At 33.4% G+C, this 20,369-nt stretch overlaps 1 protein-coding gene and 1 long non-coding RNA gene across 2 annotated transcripts in view; one reads left to right on the top strand and one right to left on the bottom strand.

The window, feature by feature from the left end:
• The window catches only part of LOC107447075 (forkhead box protein F1-like), a 30,582-nt gene extending 13,513 nt beyond the window's left edge, over positions 1-17,069 (top strand). The window contains exon 3 of the mRNA XM_016061887.3: positions 14,361-17,069. Coding sequence (XP_015917373.1) covers positions 14,361-14,632 — 272 coding nt within the window. The 3' untranslated portion in view covers positions 14,633-17,069. The remainder of the gene's footprint in view (positions 1-14,360) is intronic.
• LOC107447076 (uncharacterized) overlaps positions 1-20,369 on the bottom strand; it is a 48,572-nt gene that overhangs the window by 13,651 nt on the left and 14,552 nt on the right. The window lies entirely within an intron of this gene.

The following is a 20,369-nucleotide window of genomic DNA, read 5'->3' as shown; positions in this document are numbered from 1 at the left end:
TTCCTTTATTCGTAAGGGTTCACACATAGAACACCTGTAATGTATGTAAGTAAAACTTGAATAGTTTCGGAATAATTTCATATGTTTCTTTTTTTTCATATTCGTCTTCTGTTTTTTTACTATAACGATTCGAAACCCCGGAGGGAATTATGAATAACCCTGTATATATATATATATATATATATATATATATATATATAACTCAAAAAATTAGGGGAGCCGATTTGACCTGCTGTAGAAGAAATAGGTATACATTAACGTTAAAAGAAGAATCATCATTTGAAGATTTGTCATGTAAGAATTGTCATTTGAAAAAAGAATCGTTATTCAACACTTCTTACCCTGTTAACAACATACCAACTTCGAAATTTAAACCTAAATGATATTTTTTGTAAAATGAACTCAATATCGAATAACATGCCAACACTAACGTATGACGATGCACGGATTACACCAAGAGCAAACAGCAAGTAAAACGAGGTCAAATCAAAACTTGCCCTGTAAAGTTCTTTTCGAATCTAACAACCATGTCTCCTTTTTTAACAACACATCTCTAAATAACTAAATTTAAAATTTTCACTTCAAACTCACCACAATGATATTAATATCTTACGAAATACAGATGATCGTTTTCTTATATCTTATGAAACAAAATTATCGTTTTAAAAATATCGCTTCGCTGATTAAGCAATAGTAAGCAGCTGTGTACTATGTAACCGGAAGCAGAGCAGGTCGAGATTGTTGTTGTTTACATTTATATTGAAAACATCATCCATAGTAAGTTAGAAAATGGAACACCTTTAAGCAACGTTGGATTCTTAACTATGGCTATCTGTAGTTTGTCTAAAGTAAGAACTCCCTTAGCCATTCGTCTGGACCCGTGTCGGTGACTATGACGAGGTATAACTATTTCAAGTAGGGGTGTGTGATCAGTGTTTAAGACAGGTTTTGACTCGGAACAGAAAGGAAATCTTTTTCTTCTATCTACTGGGTTTGCCCCAGAGTGAAGAGGAGCTACCTTCCCTGAAATGCGCTATTCTTGTTTCCATAGCAGCAGACGGCGTCAGACTTTGTGGCGGGGGGAGTTCTTACCACAGACAGACTATAGGCTTTACTCTAAAATCGAATGAGACTAGTACGAGACTGTAAGATTAGTAGCGGTTAAAGATTTTTATGAATATAACAGTGCATAAGTTGATCTAATAAATAAAAGACAAAAATAGTAATTTTTATGCTAATTCCTTGTCATTTTTAAATGATTAGTCTTTTTGACTCGTGTTGAATGATATTCGATTCAAAGTGGGAAAAAAATTATTAGGAATCGCACATTATTTGCCTAAATGGTGGCTTACATACTTTTACTAGTTTTGCAAAAATTGAAAAGTTCAAAAAAATCATTCAATCTTTCTTACACAAAAATAATTCGAAGATGTTTATCGATTAAATTATTCGCTCGAAACAATTCAAGTAAATTCATCAATTTTATTTTACTCATTTTTTGATATATTAGTTGTCTTTTGACTACAACTCAGCAGAGATAAACAACTGAAAATTCAGTACAATTTATTTGTACTTGACGTGTATTAAATTTATTAGTACTTAATTGATAAAAAATACTGATATCTATGATTCTATCTTTTTTTCTTTAAAAATTGTTAGATTTTGTGAGCATTGCTTATAATAATCGAATTTGGGACAGCAATTCCAAAAATAATTTCAATCATGGATAAAGGAAGGCACACTTTCGGGTCTTTGAGTTCGGAAAATATATGTCGCCAAATATAATATTTTTTTTCTGTTAAAATGATAGAAGATTTTACCAATATGGTTATTAAAATAGTGAATTCGGTTTTCTCTGTTGAAATGATAGTAGGTTTTACCAATATGGGTATTACATTAGTGAATTCGGTTTTCTCTGTTAAAATGATAGAAGATTTTACCAATATGGTTATTAGAATAGTGAATTCGGTTTTCTCTGTTGAAATGATAGTAGGTTTTACCAATATGGTTATTAGAATAGTGAATTCGGTTTTAGAATTCGATTTTCTCTATTAAAATTATAGAAGAGTTTACCGATATGGGTATTAGAATAGTGAATTTGGTTTTCTCTGTTAAAACGATAGAAGATTTTACCAATATGGTTATTAGAATAGTGAATTCGGTTTTCTCTGTTGAAATGATAGTAGGTTTTACCAATATGGTTATTAGAATAGTGAATTCGGTTTTAGAATTCGATTTTCTCTGTTAAAATGATAGAAGATATTACCAATATGATTATTAGAATAAATAATTCCGTTTTCTCTTTTAAAATGATAGAAGATTTAACCAATATGGTTATTAGAATAGTGAATTCGGTTTTCTCTGTTAAAATGATAGAAGATTTTACCAATATGGGTATTAGAATAGTGAATTCCGTTTTCTCTTTTAAAATGATAGAAGATTTAACCAATATGGGTATTAGAATAGTGAATTCGGTTTTGGAATTCAGTTTTTTCTGTTAAAATGATAGAAGGTTTTACCAATATGGGTATTAGAATAGTGAATTCGGTTTCAGAATTCGGTTTTCTCTGTTAAAATGATAGAAGGTTTTACCAATATGGGTATAACAATAGTGAATTCGGTTTTAGAATTCGGATTTTTCTGCTATTAGAATAAAAGAAAATCTAAAATTCATTCAATATGCGGGCAACACACCATCATAGTTTACAATCATTCAATCTTTTTAAACAAACGGTAAAATGTTTATAAATTAATTTCAATTTTAAATGGTCTTCCGTAAATTTTGTTGCACACGCATCGACATTTAAAACATACATTATAAAATCACCTCGAAATGAAAACATACACGTACATTATTAAAGTAATTTCCGAAAACTTTTCAAAATAAATCCTTGAAATCCAAACACTCGCTTCATAATAGTATTCGTACTTTTATGCGATCATTTTATGTTGATATATTTTTTTAAAATTTTAGTGCAAGGTATGCCAATAAACTTAATCTAATATTTATAAACCTAAACATAAAATTCAATTTCGATAGTTTAAAGAAAATGCAAAGATCCAGTTATTTTTCTTTATCCCGAATATATTTTAATTTGATGTAAGGAATACAATGCGTTAAGCATGCAATGATGTAATGTACCATATTCATCGTCTGATTTAGGGTTTCGTGGGGTGTAGTATAAACTATGGTAACCATAGAGATCTATATGACATTTATGCGTAAAAGATTCTTGTAATCAAATGGTAATAATTTTTTGATGTATAACTCTATGGTGAAGTACCGATGGAGAAATATTGCCATAGCTGTATGGCAAAGGTGTACCATAGGCTATGGAAAAATTTCTTCATAAGTGATAGCGCATCTTAGCTTTATGGTAAAAATTAGCCGTATAAATAAATACCGTAGGATATTCCTATGGGGTTTTGACTATGGTAAGATTTTGCCGTACGTATATGGCAAAAGTTTTACCTTAGGCAAAACCCCATAGGAATATCCTAAGGCATTTTTTTAGGGTAAACCTATGGACAATTTTCCTAAGGGATTTTGATCTTCGTGCAATGAACGTCGCAAGAATTTCTTAGCATCATCTGAATCTGTTTCAACTGCAAATCTAAAAACTGACAAACGTGTAGTTTTAAATAATTTATATATATCTAAAGTCGCATGGAATATCCCGTAGAAGTTCTAAAAATTATCAAACGCTATACAGTCCGTATCGAAATTATTAGACGAACTCTATGTAAAATCTTTATTATTATCGCTTTATTGTTTTTACGTGACTGGAACCGGTTTACACTTGCCAGTTGAACCGGTTATAACCAATTTGGGCCAGTTGAACCGGTGAGTTAAGATTGAAACCGGTTTGCACTTGCTTACATCCGTGTATCAATTGGTTAAATGAGATATAAATTCGACGACTATCAAAATATTACTATCAAAATATATACTATCAAAATATATACTATCAAAAGAACAAAAAAATAGAATAATAAATAGCTAATGTGCGCACTGATCATACGTTACGAGGACTCAATAACGGTTGATTCAAAGGAGTTCGACGTAGAGGCGGCAGACGTAGATACGGAGAAAGTCAGCTGTTTTTCCGCGACCCCTTCGGTTCGTTATATAGGACCGAATTTTGATGACATTTTTCTTTTTTAATTTTGGGGCATTTAAGAGCATCGTTGAAATTTTTTTTTAAGGATATTTCTCTTTCTAGAAACTCTGCCAGAAAAATCAGAAAATTTTAACGCAATTTTAGATTAAGTGAATCAGAAAACGTGCTTTCTCTAAGTGTAAAATATAACTTCTGAATAATATTTTTTTCTTCATTAAAATTGAGGAAAATGTTTTTTCGTTTTCTTGTTATTTTAACATTTATGGACTAACTTTAATGAACTTGGAATGTATATTGCATTATTTTATATATTTTGACCTGAATATGGAAACATTTTAAGCAAGAAAAATATCGTTTAACCGTTTAAAATGTTTTTTTTTTTTAAATTTATGGGGATTCGTTAGGTCAACGAAATCGAGGCACTGTTCATTTTATTTTATACTTAATATCCGTCATTGAACAGCGCTGCCCCAGTATTAGGGCCTACGACTACTCACGTTGAACTACGTAAACTAGCCATTCTGAACCCTATCCAGAAGACAAGGAAACTCCTGAACCCCCTAGAGGTATTGATTTGTCATGGAAACAGAGAGGGCTTTGCGAGATTCAACGTGCATCATTTACTACATTCGGGAGTCTTCGTCAGGCGGGATTCGAACCCACGAACTCTTGGACATGGGCTCAGTGCCCCACCCATTAGGCTATCCCGGCCATAGACACTGTTAATTACAGTTATGAAACTGATTGTTGTATGGCTATAATTATTGAATGTAAAAGCCTCCAGTCCTGATTCATTGGAAGCTTAATATAAATCAGTGGTTCCTGAACTTTTTGTCCAGCAGACCCCCTTGCCATGTTTTTCCGTTTTGGAAAGATATTGATTTTTTGTAAATTCATCAACTTCAATTTTTTTTAAAGCTGGTATAGTGCTACTCATTTTGAAAGATTTCTAACTGCAGTGAGAAAAAAAGACATGTTATTTCATATATTTATTAAATAAATTCAAACCATTTTAATTAATACGCAAATGGAATAAAATAATTCCGCTATAAGCCCCGTACTTCGGTACTAATATTATAATTGCGGAAATAGGTTTGTATACAAAACCGTACTAGTGTAGTGTCGGTCTGTTTATTACGTTTTCACGTAAAAATTATACAACAAATCTCCGTGATCTTGTGCGCAGATAAAATTGGAAGTCCAGCTAGCTTAAGAGTTGACATAGGTTAGGCTACAATTTACCGCGGAAAAATATTTGTTTGTTACAAAATAAAACCTCACAACGCAGAGAAAATAAAAACGTACGCTGGCAGAGCTGCAGGCAACCGCTAATTTATAATAATTCAGCTTCATATATAAGAAAATAATCCTAATAACTTAAATTTTAATAAAATGTTTACTTCGTAGCTATTTTTATAAATTATGTAGAATGTAGATAGATATATGTCTTTATATTATAAGGTAGTATAATGTAAGTAAATAGGTACTATCAATGCATATTCCATTCATGAAATGCCAAAATTAAAAGTCACGACCTGCTCATATGAGATCCACTATCGTTGACCCTTTATTTCGATTTCATGGACCCCCAATTTTTTTTCACTTGACATGGACCCCTTGCAGGTTGTCGTCGATCCCTGGGGGTCGACATAGACCACTTTGGGAATCACTGATCTCAATGTTTTCGATGGTTGATTTCTATAATGAAGAAAGTTAGGTTTATGTAAAGTATAGCATTTCTATAGAATAAAATTTAGGATTGAGACATTAAGGCTCGCCCTAACCACGGGTCTGTCCATACATTTTGTGAAAGATCCATTTTTGTAAAATTGTGAAAAAATGACTCGTAATTTGTGAATATAAAATAAACGTTAAGTCACATTCTTTCAACCAGGGTCCTGCTTTTGTGAATGTGTGCAAATAGTGTCCGGTTATTGCAAAAAAGCTTTTTCAAGGAGTTTTTAAATTGTGAGGACATACAAGATTATGCTCAACACAGTAAAATTATAATTTAAAAAAAGTTAGTTTTAAAAATTAAACAGCAATTGCTGCTACTAAATTAGAGATGCAACATTCAAATGTTTGGTATTTAGCCTATACTGCTGCAGCAGAATATTCATTTCGGACGAATAAAGGAAGAAGCGTCCGCCGAAGACAAAACTTAATTCGTTTACATCGGTCTTTCTTTTTTTTCCCACTGGGAAGGATTTATTCAATTAGCAAAACAATAACGAAGATAATTATTTCGTGAAGGGTCCGTTTTTAAGTTAAAATATTTTGTGAAGGCTCCGTTTTCAAGGGTCATTCATTACAAAATAATTGTAATGATAATGATTAAATTTTCTTTTAAATATCACTTTGTATAAATTAAAAATTAAAAAAAACAGCTGATAGAAACTCGAATAAAATGTTTAATCGCGAAATGTAGTCCAACCGAAATTTCGAACCAGCGTTACGGAGCTTTCCCCGTCTAATCACCTATTTTGGAGCACTTTTGCGGACACCGTTCATTTTTAAACTCGCGATTTTTAATATGCGTAAAAAGTGGAGATTACAACCTTGTGTGGTAGTATCCAGAGAAGGTATGTCATTACTTAGAAATCGAATTATAATTTTTTTAAAAACTGGAAAAATCTAATTTATTGTCTTTTAAAATAAAATATTAGAAATAATTTTTCGGAACTTATATTTCCTTCCAATTTTTTTTTCCTTCATAGTTTTAATTTCGAATGACAGACATTAATAAATGACAAAACTGTATGGAAAGAAATATAAAAAAAAGATAACGGTTTATGTACGTAGGGATGTGAAACCTATTTACATTATTGACAAACGAAACTCTAAATAATGATTTAAAAAAAAATTAGAGCAGGATAAAAGATAATAAGCTTATCATCAGTAGGGGAGAGTGGGGTCAATTGTAACAAGGTACGATTGTAACAGAGCAAAATTATCGAGTGTCGGGTTCTAGATTTGGTTCCTAGGTGGCGCACAAGGTGTAGTTAATAAATCTACATGTACACCCCTGCTGGCAACCATTTTTATGTTCTTTTGAAAGAGTTACATCACAAAAGACATTTTCACGATACGCAAGTACTTTTTTTGGTATTAGAATATTATATTATAGCAAAGTAATTTTGTTTAAACAAATAAAAATTATTAACCGAATATGTAAGTGGACTCCTTAATTAACATTTCAATAAAAAAAATAAGTTTTGTTAATTAACTAGCATTGTTTTTAACAAATGAAGCTGAAATGGCGTCTTGGGGACGATTGTAACAATAAGTAAAGGGACGATTGTAACAGCTGAAAATAAATAATCTAATGTTTACAAACCACCAATAGTTTCCTATGTCATTTATATTATGTTGCATGTGCATTATTTTATTTGCCACCTTTCACAGCATAAATTAAAATTTGTAACCCCTTAAAGTTAAAAGTTTAACCCTTTAGGTCTCTGCTCATTATTGTATTAACTCCTAAAATATCACTACTATTTTGATCAATAAAAAATATATATCACAACTATGATACTATGTATAATTAACTATGTTTTAGTTGAATTTATGAACTGTTACAATTGACCCTGTAAGTGGGAACAATTGTAACAAGTGCTCGACTGTCAAAAATTGTTAATAACTAATATAATAACATTTAAAATAAGGTATTTATTTTTTCCAGTAGAGGATAGTCTACTTTACTCGTCTGTCAATTAATACTAATAATATACTGGATTTTTTGTTAGTTAAAAATAGTTAAGTAAAAAATGTTACAATTGACCCCACTTTCCCCTACTAATAATGTAGCTTGAAATATAAGTGATTTTATGAGGACTTAGTATTGAATTCCTACCATGAGAGTTCACACTCTCTCCCTATGTATATCGTTGTTCATAAAAACACTTTTTTTATTCATCCACTCAATATCAAATACATTTTTTTTTCAAACTTGTAGTAAATAATGTTAATACAGTTTGTTTCAAATATTATTTCATTCATTAAATTTAATTCATTAATTTTAGTTTTATAGAGGAGGAAAAAGTTGTAATTATTTTTAAAAAAAGCAACTAAAATAACATTTTTCTTTGCTGATCTAAGTAGGAATTGACTTTTTATTTTATATTACTTGCTAAAAGTATAAAAAGTGTGCCTCAATCATAATTTTAAGTTGCAATCTTTATTTCATTCTATGAATAGGGCAATTTTTTCCTCATTTGAAAATTCAACTTACAAATTTTATCCATGCATTGCATATTTTGTCTACGGGCAAAGAAAAAAAAAGACTTTTTAATACCTGTATTAATATTAGTTGAGTCATTAAAAGCATTTTAATATTTTTCATCCGTCGTTGAACAGCCGACCCAATTTTTGGGTTTACGACTACTAATGTTCAACTCCATAGCCTTGTCATTTTGAACCCAATCCAGAAGACAAGGGAACTCCTGTATCAGTACCCCCCAAGGTATTGATTTGCTATGAGCATGGAGGACTTTGCGAGTGGACAGATTTAACGTGCATCAGTCACCATTTACTACACGGGGAGTCTTCGGCCGGTGGGGATTAAACACACGAACTCTTGAACATACGCCCAGAGCCCTGCACCGAACAGGCTATCCCGGCCTTCATTATAAGCATTAGCAAATTCTTCATTCATAAATTCTTCATTAATATAATTAAAATATTCCCGTATTTTCGTTTTGTTCAAAGTCCCGCAGTGAACTGATCGTTAAGACACGGTTCCCAGCAGATCACCGACGTCAAGCATCACTGGCTACGGTCAGTGTGCGGGTGTGTGATCACTTGGATCAGTCTGTGTAGGGGCCGAGGGAGTACGGTATGGGTCCTCGTTAAACCGTAAAGTGCTCGATTTCGCGTGCTGGTCGTTGGGCTACCGAAGCGGGGGTGCCATCCCCTCTACAGAGGATCAAAATTGTGATGGCTTGTCTTCGGATCATCCTCAGGGATGTTTCCCTGACAGTCGCCAATAGCCCATTGTGCAGCTCTAGTGTGACGCAAATGAACTAAAACAATCGTTTTGTACAAAAAATCGCTGATCTCAGTGATGGATGGCTCAGGGAATAGAAGCGTTCGCCTTCCAGCGAGGTGAATCGGGTTCGAATCTCAACGGTGATCGATACGAATCCGCATCCAGCTCGCACCGACCACAATGCTGTGTGTCCCTTTGCCGTTAAGTTAACCGAGGGAAGTTCTCATGATCTTCTTCTTCATGTAACGCAAATGCGGTTAGTTCCATCAAAAAAGTCCTCCACAAAGGCAAACTTCTACCAATCCTGGAGTTCCCTTGTCTTCTAGATTGGATTCAATATTACAAGAGTTGAATATGAGTAGCCGTCAGTCCAAAATTGGGTCAGCTGTTCAACGACGGTTATAAAATAAAATAAAGACCTGCAGACAAAATAAAAAGTATTTAGTATGAAATGAAATTGCATTCCGTTTATTTACTCGAATAAGCGGAATGCAATTTCTGGATTCGATGTTATGTTTTCGAAGGCTGGTGGGAACATTGGGAAGAGTGCTTTCAAATAAATTTTAATTTTAACTGCATTTTTTTCTGAGAAAATTTGCATTGTCTGTTTTTTTCCTTTTCTTCATTGATGTTATATATTTGAATAATTACAAAAAAAAAAAAAAAAAANAAAAAAAAAAAAAAAAAAAAAAAAAAAAAAAAAAAAAAAAAAAAAGGCAAATAAAATTAGATAAACAATAATACAGAAATGCGTTATTGGGAATAGTTCAGGGTTGCTATTTATATTTCTGGCCTAATAATGAAAAAACAAATATGTTGGATCGAAATTGGTTTTATTGTTTTTCAAAATATTCTCCATGATGATCAATACACTTTTGCGAGCGTTTAAACTAATTTTTAAAGCACTTTTACCAGTCCGATTGAGGTAATGAATGCATCAACCGCTTTTTCGGGGATCGAAAATCGTTGTCCACTTAATTTATTTTTGATGTGTGGGAATAAGAAGAAGTCATTGGGTGCCAAATCAGGGCTGTACGGCGGATGACCCATCAGTTCGATCTTTCGCTCCGTCAGAAATGCCTTTGTTTGAGTCGATGTGTGAGAGCTCACATTGTCATGATGAAGAATGATTCGCCTGTTCTTCTGCTTTCTTCGAATTTCTCCGATGACTTCTGGCAAACAAATGGTCGTGTACCATTCAGAATTGACCGTCCTGCGTTGCTCTAACGCCACTGTTGCCACATGACCGTTAATGCCGAAGAAACAGGAAATCATTTGTTTCGATGTGCTTCTTCCTCGAACAACTTTTGTTGATTTTGACTCGTCTTGGAAGACCCATACAGTTGACTGCTGTTTTGTTTCCGGCTCATAGGCGTAGATCCATGATTCGTCACCTGTGTAGATGTTATACACAGGCTTTGATGTACCTTGAACGTATTTTTCCAACATTTCCTTGCACCAATCGACACGAGTCTTTTTTTGAGCGTTTGTCAGATTATGCGGGATCCAACGCGANTTAAACACACGAACTCTTGGACATAGGCCCAGAGCCCTGCACCGAACAGGCTATCCCGGCCTTCATTATAAGCATTAGCAAATTCTTCATTCATAAATTCTTCATTAATATAATTAAAATATTCCCGTATTTTCGTTTTGTTCAAAGTCCCGCAGTGAACTGATCGTTAAGACACGGTTCCCAGCAGATCACCGACGTCAAGCATCACTGGCTGCGGTCAGTGTGCGGGTGCGTGATCACTTGGATCAGTCTGTGTAGGGGCCGAGTGTGTGCGGTATGGGTCCTCGTTAAACTCTTCTACCGTAAAGGGCTCGACTTCGCGTGCAGGTCGTCGGGCTACCACCCCCTCTGCAGAGGATCAAAATTGTGATGGCATGTCTTCGGATCATCCTGAGGGATGTTTCCCAGACCGTCGCCAATAGCCCATTGTGCAGCTCTAGTGTGACGTAAATGAACTACAACAATCGTTTTGTACAAAAACTCGCTGATATCAGCGATGGATGGCTCAGGGAATAGAGTGTTCGCCTTCCATCTAGGTGAATCGGGTTCGAATCTCAACGATGATCGATACGAATCCGCATCCGGCTCGCACCGATCACAATGCTGACGTAAAATATCCTCAGTGGTAGACGGATCATGGGTCCCTTTGCCGTCAAGTTAACCGAGGGAAGTTTTCGTGGTCTTTCTCTTCATGTAACGTAAATGCGGGTTAGTTCCATCAAAAAAGTCCTCCACAAAGGCAAACTTCTACCAATACTTGATCCAGGAGTTCCCTTGTCTTCTGTATTGGGTTCAATATTACATGGCTACGGAGTTGAACATTAGTAGTCGTCAATCCAAAATTGGGTCAGCTGTTCAGCGATGGTTATGAAATAAAATAAAGACCAGCAGACAAAATGAAAAGTATTTAAGGTGAAATGAAATTGCATTCCGTTTATTCACTCTAATGTTATCATCTGGATTCGATGTAATGCTTTCGAAGGTAGGTGGAGTTGGTCTGGAACATTGTGATTATTATTTTAATAATTATTAAAATAATATATGTGAAATAATTTTTCATTTTAACTGCATTTTTTTCTGAGAAAGTTTGCAATGTCTGCTTTTTTCCTTCTCTTCATTGATGTTATACATTTGAATGATTACAAAAAAAAGCAAATTAACTTACATAAACAATAATGCAGAGGTGGGATTTTGGGAAAAATTGATTTTAAAAAAAAGTAGTGAATTCAACTGTCGTAACGATTCAATATAACATTTCTGCAATTAAATTTTTTAAAACATTTCTTTTCGAATATCCAGTTACTAAAAAGAAATAATTTCGGTTATTTCTTTGTTCTAAATATCAAATTTTCATGTACATAATGATTTAGGGGGTGATTTCTTCGGGGGGGGGGATTAATGAATGAAAGCAGACGATATCGACAGTTACGACACAAAGATATACTTTCGCTGAATAAACATAAATTTTTTCAGGCCGATTTTAAAGCCAAGATATAGGGCCACAATCTGGAAAATAAGGATGTGTTGGAGCCTTAACACTTTCTGCGTATTTCACTGTACTTTTACTACTAGTGGAACACATTTTAACACACAATTATAACATTTGTTTTATCCAAATATAATTTTTTGTAAAAATAATTTTTTTTAATCATTATTTATTATTTTTTATTGTTTTATTTAATAATAGTCAAAAAAATTTCAGTTGCGGGTATGCAAATTTTTACATCATTTTAAAGAATTCTATTTAAATAGCAAAATGTAAAATTAAAACAAAATCGGCACATTTTAAATATATGTTGTTGTTTTTTCTTTTTTACCACGTTTATATCAACTTGCCTTCGTGTATGTCTGTTCGGGTGGAATTTTGTAATCGATTTTAAACTAACTTTACGACTAGTTACAGATTTCAAATTCGGCACATAGTTCAGAATTGGATGGCAATGAATGAAAATGAAGAGATAAAAAGACATATAAAGTAAAATTAAAGAAAAATCAATATTTTGTTGTCGATTCGATTATTTCAAATGAGTGTCACATGTCAGTTGAAAAGTTTTGTGTACAGTGAGTGAAAAAATTGAGATTTTGGAAGTGAGTACAAAAAAAAAATCGAAATAAAAAATATTTTTAGAAACCACGCTTTTGTAGTGGAAAATAATAATTAAAAAATAAAAATTTGAAAAACGAAAAGCGTGGGGCGCATGAAATACATAACAGTACATATGCACATACATATACACATTTTCTTACTCCTACACATGCACATTCACATACACATACGCATGCATATACACAAGCATATTCCACATACACTTCCACATGCATATACAATTACAGATATGCATACACATATTCTCATGAGCACACATTCACACACTAATATAACATTACTGTTATGTATTTCATGCGCCCTACGTTTTTCGTTTTTCAAGTTTTTACTTTTTAATTATTATTCTCCACTACAAAAACGTGGTTTTTAAAAATATTATTTTTTATTTCGAATTTTTTTGATGTTCGACTTTTGGATAAACGAATTTTATAATGGTATGCAAAAATATTTGGAAGTACTGGAGATATAGGCAAAAAGTAAAATTAACATTAATAAATTCGTAACTTTGGATCGCTGTCCTAAGTAAACTGTTCGATTCCAAATTGCGGCTACCCCCATACCTTAGGAGTCTGAAAGCAATATCCGTTGGAAAAAAAGGCATGTTCATTCAGAGAAAAAACGCTTATGTATCTGAAATTAAAATATAGTCTGCACTAAGTCATTTAATTTTATAACCGTTGTTGAACAGCTGACCCCATTTTGACAACCCAATTACGCCTAGCAATGCTCAACTCCGTAGCTTTGTCATTTTAAACCCAATTCAGAAGACAAGGGAACTCTTAGATCAATTATCGAAAGAAAGATTGTGTTCGTGGAGGACTTTTAGAGGGAACTAACCCACACTTGCGTTACATGAAGAGGAAAACTACGAACATCTCTCTGGGTTAGCCCGATGGAAAGGGGAGTCTAACCCATGACGCGTCTAGCACTGTGGTCGGTGCGGACCGGGTGCGGAATTCTTATCAAAGAGCCATGCCAGCGGCTCACCTCATTGTGAATCTCTTGAGACCCCACGGCTGTTGCACTAAGCCCTTTCTAAGGCCGTATACTTACCACCAATTTGAACTTTTTTACCACTTTAAATCCATTTGTTAAGAACTTCAGCTTTCTTGAAGTGGTAGCCATTTGTTAGTTTAAGGAAACGTATAAAAGTTATAAAATACGTAACTCCCTCTGAAGTTTGTAGCACTTCTAAAATATATTTTATAAATAACAACAAAAAAAAATCAATAAGTTCCTAACAGGTGGTAAATATACTTGAAAATTTAGATTAATTTTTGCTTAGCTAAATGAGTTTTTCTTCTTATCTGAATTACTGTTCTTATATCAATTCCAAAAATACTTTTAATTTAATTTTACTGGAAATAAATGTCCCATTAAAGGGTTGACACATTCCCCTTGAACCGATAGTGACCAAACGTTATTCCACTTTCGAAATTTCTGTTGTTGTTGTTTCTAATGCCACTTGCCACTCGGGCAATCCTGCTTGGTGAAACCAAGCAAATTTAAGGCAGAGTGTGCGTTTCTTGTTTTTCAGTGGCGCCATCTATGACCAATAATTTGACTTATGCCACACTCGAAATTTGTTTTTTAGCAATATTGTGCTTATGAATGAATCTTCTTCTTTAGGGTTCGAAGGAATGCCCCTGAACACCCCGTGTTGGAATCCTGCAAACTATTCCTCTTGTGCTCAACAGCAACAAGAACAGCAGCATCAGCAATGGGATGATCTGCAGCCAATGGGAGAGTTTTCACCACAGAATCATCGCATGATGGATTCCCGCTGCACAGAATGGGGTGGAGGACAACAGCACTGCTTGACCACTTCATTGGTGGATCCTCATCATCAGGCGGACTCACTCCAGCCACCCTGGTTGGTCAACAGGTGGCAATGCTTCTGAAAAATCCTGCAGGACACGTGACATGTATTTTTTAAAATATGGATGGTTGACCGAGTAAAGCTGAACACAGATGGCGCTACTGGTTAAAATTCGACGCAAGCTGTAGTTCATTTACGTCGCGCTAGAGCTGCACAATGGGTGACTGTCTGAGAAACATCCCTGAGGATGATCCGAAGACATGCCATTTTGTTCCTCTGCAGAGGCACCCCCGCTTCGGTAGCCCGCAAGTGAAGTCGAACACTTTACGGTAGAACAGTTTAAAGATATTTGGGGTAAGACTTGCAGATGACTACTTCCAATTGATTTTTACGTTTGAGCTTGAAAAGATCCAATATTATTATACTTGTAGTGCTATAACGTGTTCTTTCAATTTAAATTTTAACGAAACAAACAACATATCCAGATATAGCAAAATAAGGTTTATTTTAACTCAGCAGAAATCTTTTAATGTAAACCTGAAAAAGGATTGTTATGTGGTTTACGTATAAACCTTAAAACGAGATCTGTGACTCTATTCTACGCACATTACCCTCATCCCAAACCCTGGAAAACAACCTTCTGTATAAATAGAGGTTGACTCAGGGTTTTCAAGCTTGTAAAAATCCTTGAATAAAGATACTCTGAAGGTGAAAATAACCTTAGATCTAGGTCATTATAAGGTTTCTTGTATGTTCAGCTAAAATCTACCTTGTCATGAAATTTTAATGGCCATTGGATCTTATAGAGTGACGTCAGTTAAAACGTCATTATGGACCTTAAGTGACAATACTTTTTAGGAGAGCTTTTAAACCTTTTAGGAGGAAAGGTTTGAAAGTGCACTATTGTTGAAAAAAAGGTTTTTAGTAGAAACATTTTCGTGACACTAAAAGGAAAATTCCGAACACAAGGTGAGCTTTCTGGGTTGCAATATCCTTCAATATAAATTTCAAGGGAACAAACAACATTCGGAAAACTATGCTATGCCTAACGAGATGCAAAAGCAAATAAAAAATGATGAACGGAGCCAAATAAGGGATAATGCTCAAACCTTATTTATGTTGTGATATTCATTTTGCTAAACGTGTTTGAGGATCAAAACCTGTTAGAATTTATAAATGACAAAAAAACTTTTACTAATGGTAAAATGACGCGTCCATTTAAACACACGGAACATTATGAAAAGTAGTACGCCTGTTTGCTTATCGCCTCGTAATCATACCATAAGCGGAGGGATACATCGTAAACTACTTCCGGTTTTAGGAAGCTTGTTACTGTCTTATATTCAGTCAACCATCCATATTGGGGAATAAATCTCAATTTATTTATTTATTTGATGCAAGAAAATGAGCTTTTGATTGGTAAGTTCACAATCATAGGACTTCTGGTTTATATGAGGAAGTTGTGATCGGCTTATTACGATCACTCATTGGTCAAATGCTTTTTCTCATTCTGGATGAACTCCGTTAAACATTTCAAATCATCACAGGTCGTCGGATTGATTTTCCTATCCTGCCTATGTACGTGTTTCAAGACGTCACAAAATACTTTTCCTTCTTCTTCATTCATATATTTATATTGAAATCACCAGTCATTATACGTCAATAATAAAAAGAATATAAAAAATTCTTTAAATTATTATTACGTAAATACATTAAAAATGCCTGCCAGTGAAACAACAGCAGTCCCCATAGCAACGCATGCAGTGACGACGCATGCGCACTGTTTACTATGACTCTTGAACACGGTTAAAAAGTGTGCAGACGCCATCCAATCCAAACCATTACCCATTTTTGCCAATGGGTAACGAGTGAGAGTTAAGGTTATCACTTTTACCATTTAAGAAGAAGCTATGTAAACTTTGAAATCACTGATAATCTAAGTATATAGGAGATGTGACGTCACTTCCAAATAAAATTTTAAATAATCCTAGAATTGTCCATGCTGGATGACGATTCCTTTGCAATGAAGTTACCATGATTAATAGGTTCTTGTACAGACTGAATGACATTCGACTGATTGAAGCTCATTTTGTTGTATTGAAAAAAAAAATTGAGATCTATTTCACACTTAAAGAAAAAATGTGATTATTTTTTTCCCCAACTCCTGAGTACCTGAAATCACATGTGTATGCAGTCATTCGATTGACTTTTCTAGATTTCATTTAAAAATCCAGATGATCTGTGTTTTTTTTTTTTTTAAAATTCTCTGGCCATCACTGAAGGAAAAAATGAATGCTTATAGTCGCTCCTTGAAGATTATGTATTTTCGAAATTTGACTTTATTACTCTCTCTAAATTCAAAATAAATGAGATTTTGTCTTTCTTTAAGAAAATTGTATAATCAATAAAGAAAATAGTATAATCAATAAGGAAAATTGTTTAATCAATGAAGAAAATTGTATAATCAATAAAGAAAATTGTATAATCAATAAAGAAAATTGCTTAATCAATAAGAAAAATTGTTTAATCAATGACGAAAATTGTATAATCAATAAAGAAAATTGTATAATCAATTGAGAATTTTTGTTTTGTTAAATTGAACTCCTATGAAACAAGATTAAACTACAGTTCCAGGACATATTATTAGGAGCAACTCTAAGATTCTACGTAAAATCTTAATTATCAGGTGATACTCTATAGCAGTGGCCCGCGAAGCCTTTTTTTTGTGGCCCGCGAACTAAAATATATTAGTTGTCATTTTTTTACGGACAATTTTCGTAAAAAATCTATATGAGTTTGAAATACTTTTCTCGTTAATAAAAATCTAATTTCTTCGTTTCTGTGAAATTTAACGTACTAACAGTGCAAAAAATTTATTTCTCAGGTTTTGCATCCAAGAAAATATTTGCTCAAATAAAAAAAATAATTGTTTATGTTGCTCTTTTTTATTTCATTTTTTTTGTATTTTGTGAATATAATTTAGCGTGTGTGTATCAGAAATTTTCTCGAAGAAATTCTCCGATTTAACTTTTTGAAACCACTCATTTTGGACTAAAATAGTGACACACACATTTGTAAATTTTAAATTTAAAAAGTAAATATCTATTCTCTGGTGGTTGCAGCAGGCAAACCTCAATTTTGTCATTGATCATTTTGCGTGCGACTATATAAGTTTAATACCAACCTTTTTAAAGTTTTATGTCTTGACAATTAGATATCTATTGCACATTAATTGTTTAATACATGGGTGCACATTAAAGTTATTATAGCCTCAATTTTTTAATATGCAATTAAATATTTTCGAAAATCTACTTCTTATTTTAATTTGTAATACAATACTTTTGTTTTGTACAATCTGACAGTAATATTTAATGTTCCTACAAGCATGTATAGGAGTCCTACGTAAAATTTTGATTAAAGTTGCGGCCCGTGTTTTTAATAGTGGCCTTCATGTAAGTTGGAAACTCTATAGCTATAGAGTGCGACTGAAACCGGTTTGCACTAGTTTACGTTCTTATATCAATGGGTTAACATTGTAAAGCAATATCTTTATATAATATAAGAAGAGAGTGAAACGATAGCCCAATCACAGAACACTTGTAGTTAGCAAAACAGCCAATTGAAATTATGAACGAATTGTGTGTGAAAAGGTAATAATTTTTAATAATGCTGCTTGCTAAAATGTTACACTAAAATTACACTAACTAATAGTCTGCATTGAAGTAATAAAATACCGATTTTTCTATATATTGAATTATTTTTTAGCTGTCATTGGACCTTCTATGGGCCGAAACGAATGTTGCCCCCTAAAATTATTCCTCATAAGGCATACATCCCACTAGTTTATTTCAAAATTGGCGAGTCACACTTAACTGGTCTCCCTTCTAAGATTTGATCATTATTGAAAATATCACAAGACAAATTTTGTCTCAACTGAAAAAAATATTAAGAAATCTTCGTTCAAATTTAATTCACCTTAAAGATAATTCAAAATGTCTGCAAAAATTCTTAAGATATTCTAAAGAAATCTTAAGATGTTTTAAGGTGACATTAACTCAGAAACTGTTGTAAGATTTTTTTAAAGACAAACTTAGTTCACCTTCAAGATATTCAAAATGGCTATAAAATGTCTGCAAAAATTCTTAAGATATTCTAAAAAATCTTAAGATGTTTTGAGGTGACATTAACTAAGGAGACTGTCGTAAGATTTTCTTAATGCAAACTTAATTCACCTTCAAGATATTCAAAATGGCTATGAAATATCTGCAAAATTTCTTAAGATATTTTAAAGATAGCGTTAAATCTTAAGAAATTCTGCAAACTTTTGAATAATTTCTTAAGAAAATGATATTTTCTTAAGAGAATTTTAAGATTATTTTCAGAGGGGCATCTCTGAGCAAAAGTTCATAATCCTGCAAGTCGAATTGAGGAACATTTTGTTTAAGTTTGCAAATCTTCAAAAAAAGGGGATTATTAACTGTTTTTTTTTCTTCTTTTTTTTCCGATAAAAACACATAAATCAGAATCAAGCGAAATAGAAAAAAGTGATGCCCTAGAAAGTAAAATTGATGGAGAAAAGGAAAACTTAAAAAAAATCATCAAACTATTAATGACTCCAACAATGCTTAATTAATTTTTAAATATGGTTTTATTTCAAAGATAGTTGAAATAAAGCCATGACCATTAGTTGAAAACATTAGTTGAAATAAAACCATATGAAACCATGAACTGAAAATCGAAATAAATTTTTAAGAGAGCCCTGAAAAATCGCTATTCATGATGCTTGATTAACTGGTATTAGATACTTTTTAATAAGTGCCCATCATACATTGAGGATTTTGAAGGCTGAGTGCAATTGTCAGTGTTACGATTCTTAAGGATAAATGCCCGGCAGTGATGCATTTAAAATGTTACTGTCCCCTTCTAATTTCCATACATAAGATTCTTAATTGATTGCTAAAAATAAACCGATAGTAAAGTAACTATACACGAAATTTCATTTAGTTTTGACGATTTAAAAAATTACATTGCAATGAAAATTTTAATGACTCGGTTAACCCACCACCCAACAGTTTAACACGGAAAAAGTCAACCGTCGTTGAACACAAGACACAAATTTTGGGTATACGACTACTATTGTTCAACTCCGTAGCCTTGCAATTTTGAACCCGATCCAGAAGACAAGTGAACTCCTGGATCAGGCATTGGTAGAAGTTTGCCTTCGTGGAGGACTTTTTGATGGAACTAACCCGCATTTTAGTTACATGGAGAGGAAGACCACGAGAACCTCCCACTGTTAGCCTGACGGCGAAGAGACTCTTACCCGTGATCCGTCTGCCACTGAGGATATTTCACGTCAGCACTGTGGTCGGTGCAAGCCGGAAGCGGAATTCGCATCGACTGGGATTCGAACCCTGTTCGCCTCATTGGAAATGGAACGCTCTATCCCCTGAGCCATCTCGGCTCTATCGAATGTATGTTTCACGAAATACAGGGTTTACAATTTGATTGTTTTGATTGAAATTGATTGTAACGCTGACGAAAGCTTCTCTCCACTGCGATAACAGAATGACAGTTGTTAAATTCTAACATCGCAGAATGCGCAAGACTAATGAACTCGCGCAGGATTCCGCTATACTTACTGCTCTTTACGTAGAGAAAGTTCCATCTGCATTTTGTGTTAATGTTATAGATGAATTATTTTTCATTAAGTAGCTGTTCGTAAACGCTATATTCATTTTTAATTACCCAGTATAACGGAATTACAATGCTAGAAAAACGGTAGCAATTCATTCATTATATATTCTTATTTAAAAAAA

Source organism: Parasteatoda tepidariorum, chromosome 7 (genome assembly GCF_043381705.1).
Source record: "Parasteatoda tepidariorum isolate YZ-2023 chromosome 7, CAS_Ptep_4.0, whole genome shotgun sequence".
Taxonomy (NCBI): domain Eukaryota; kingdom Metazoa; phylum Arthropoda; class Arachnida; order Araneae; family Theridiidae; genus Parasteatoda; species Parasteatoda tepidariorum.
Note: the sequence above shows the minus strand (reverse complement) of the source record. Positions and strands in the feature narration are given on the sequence as shown.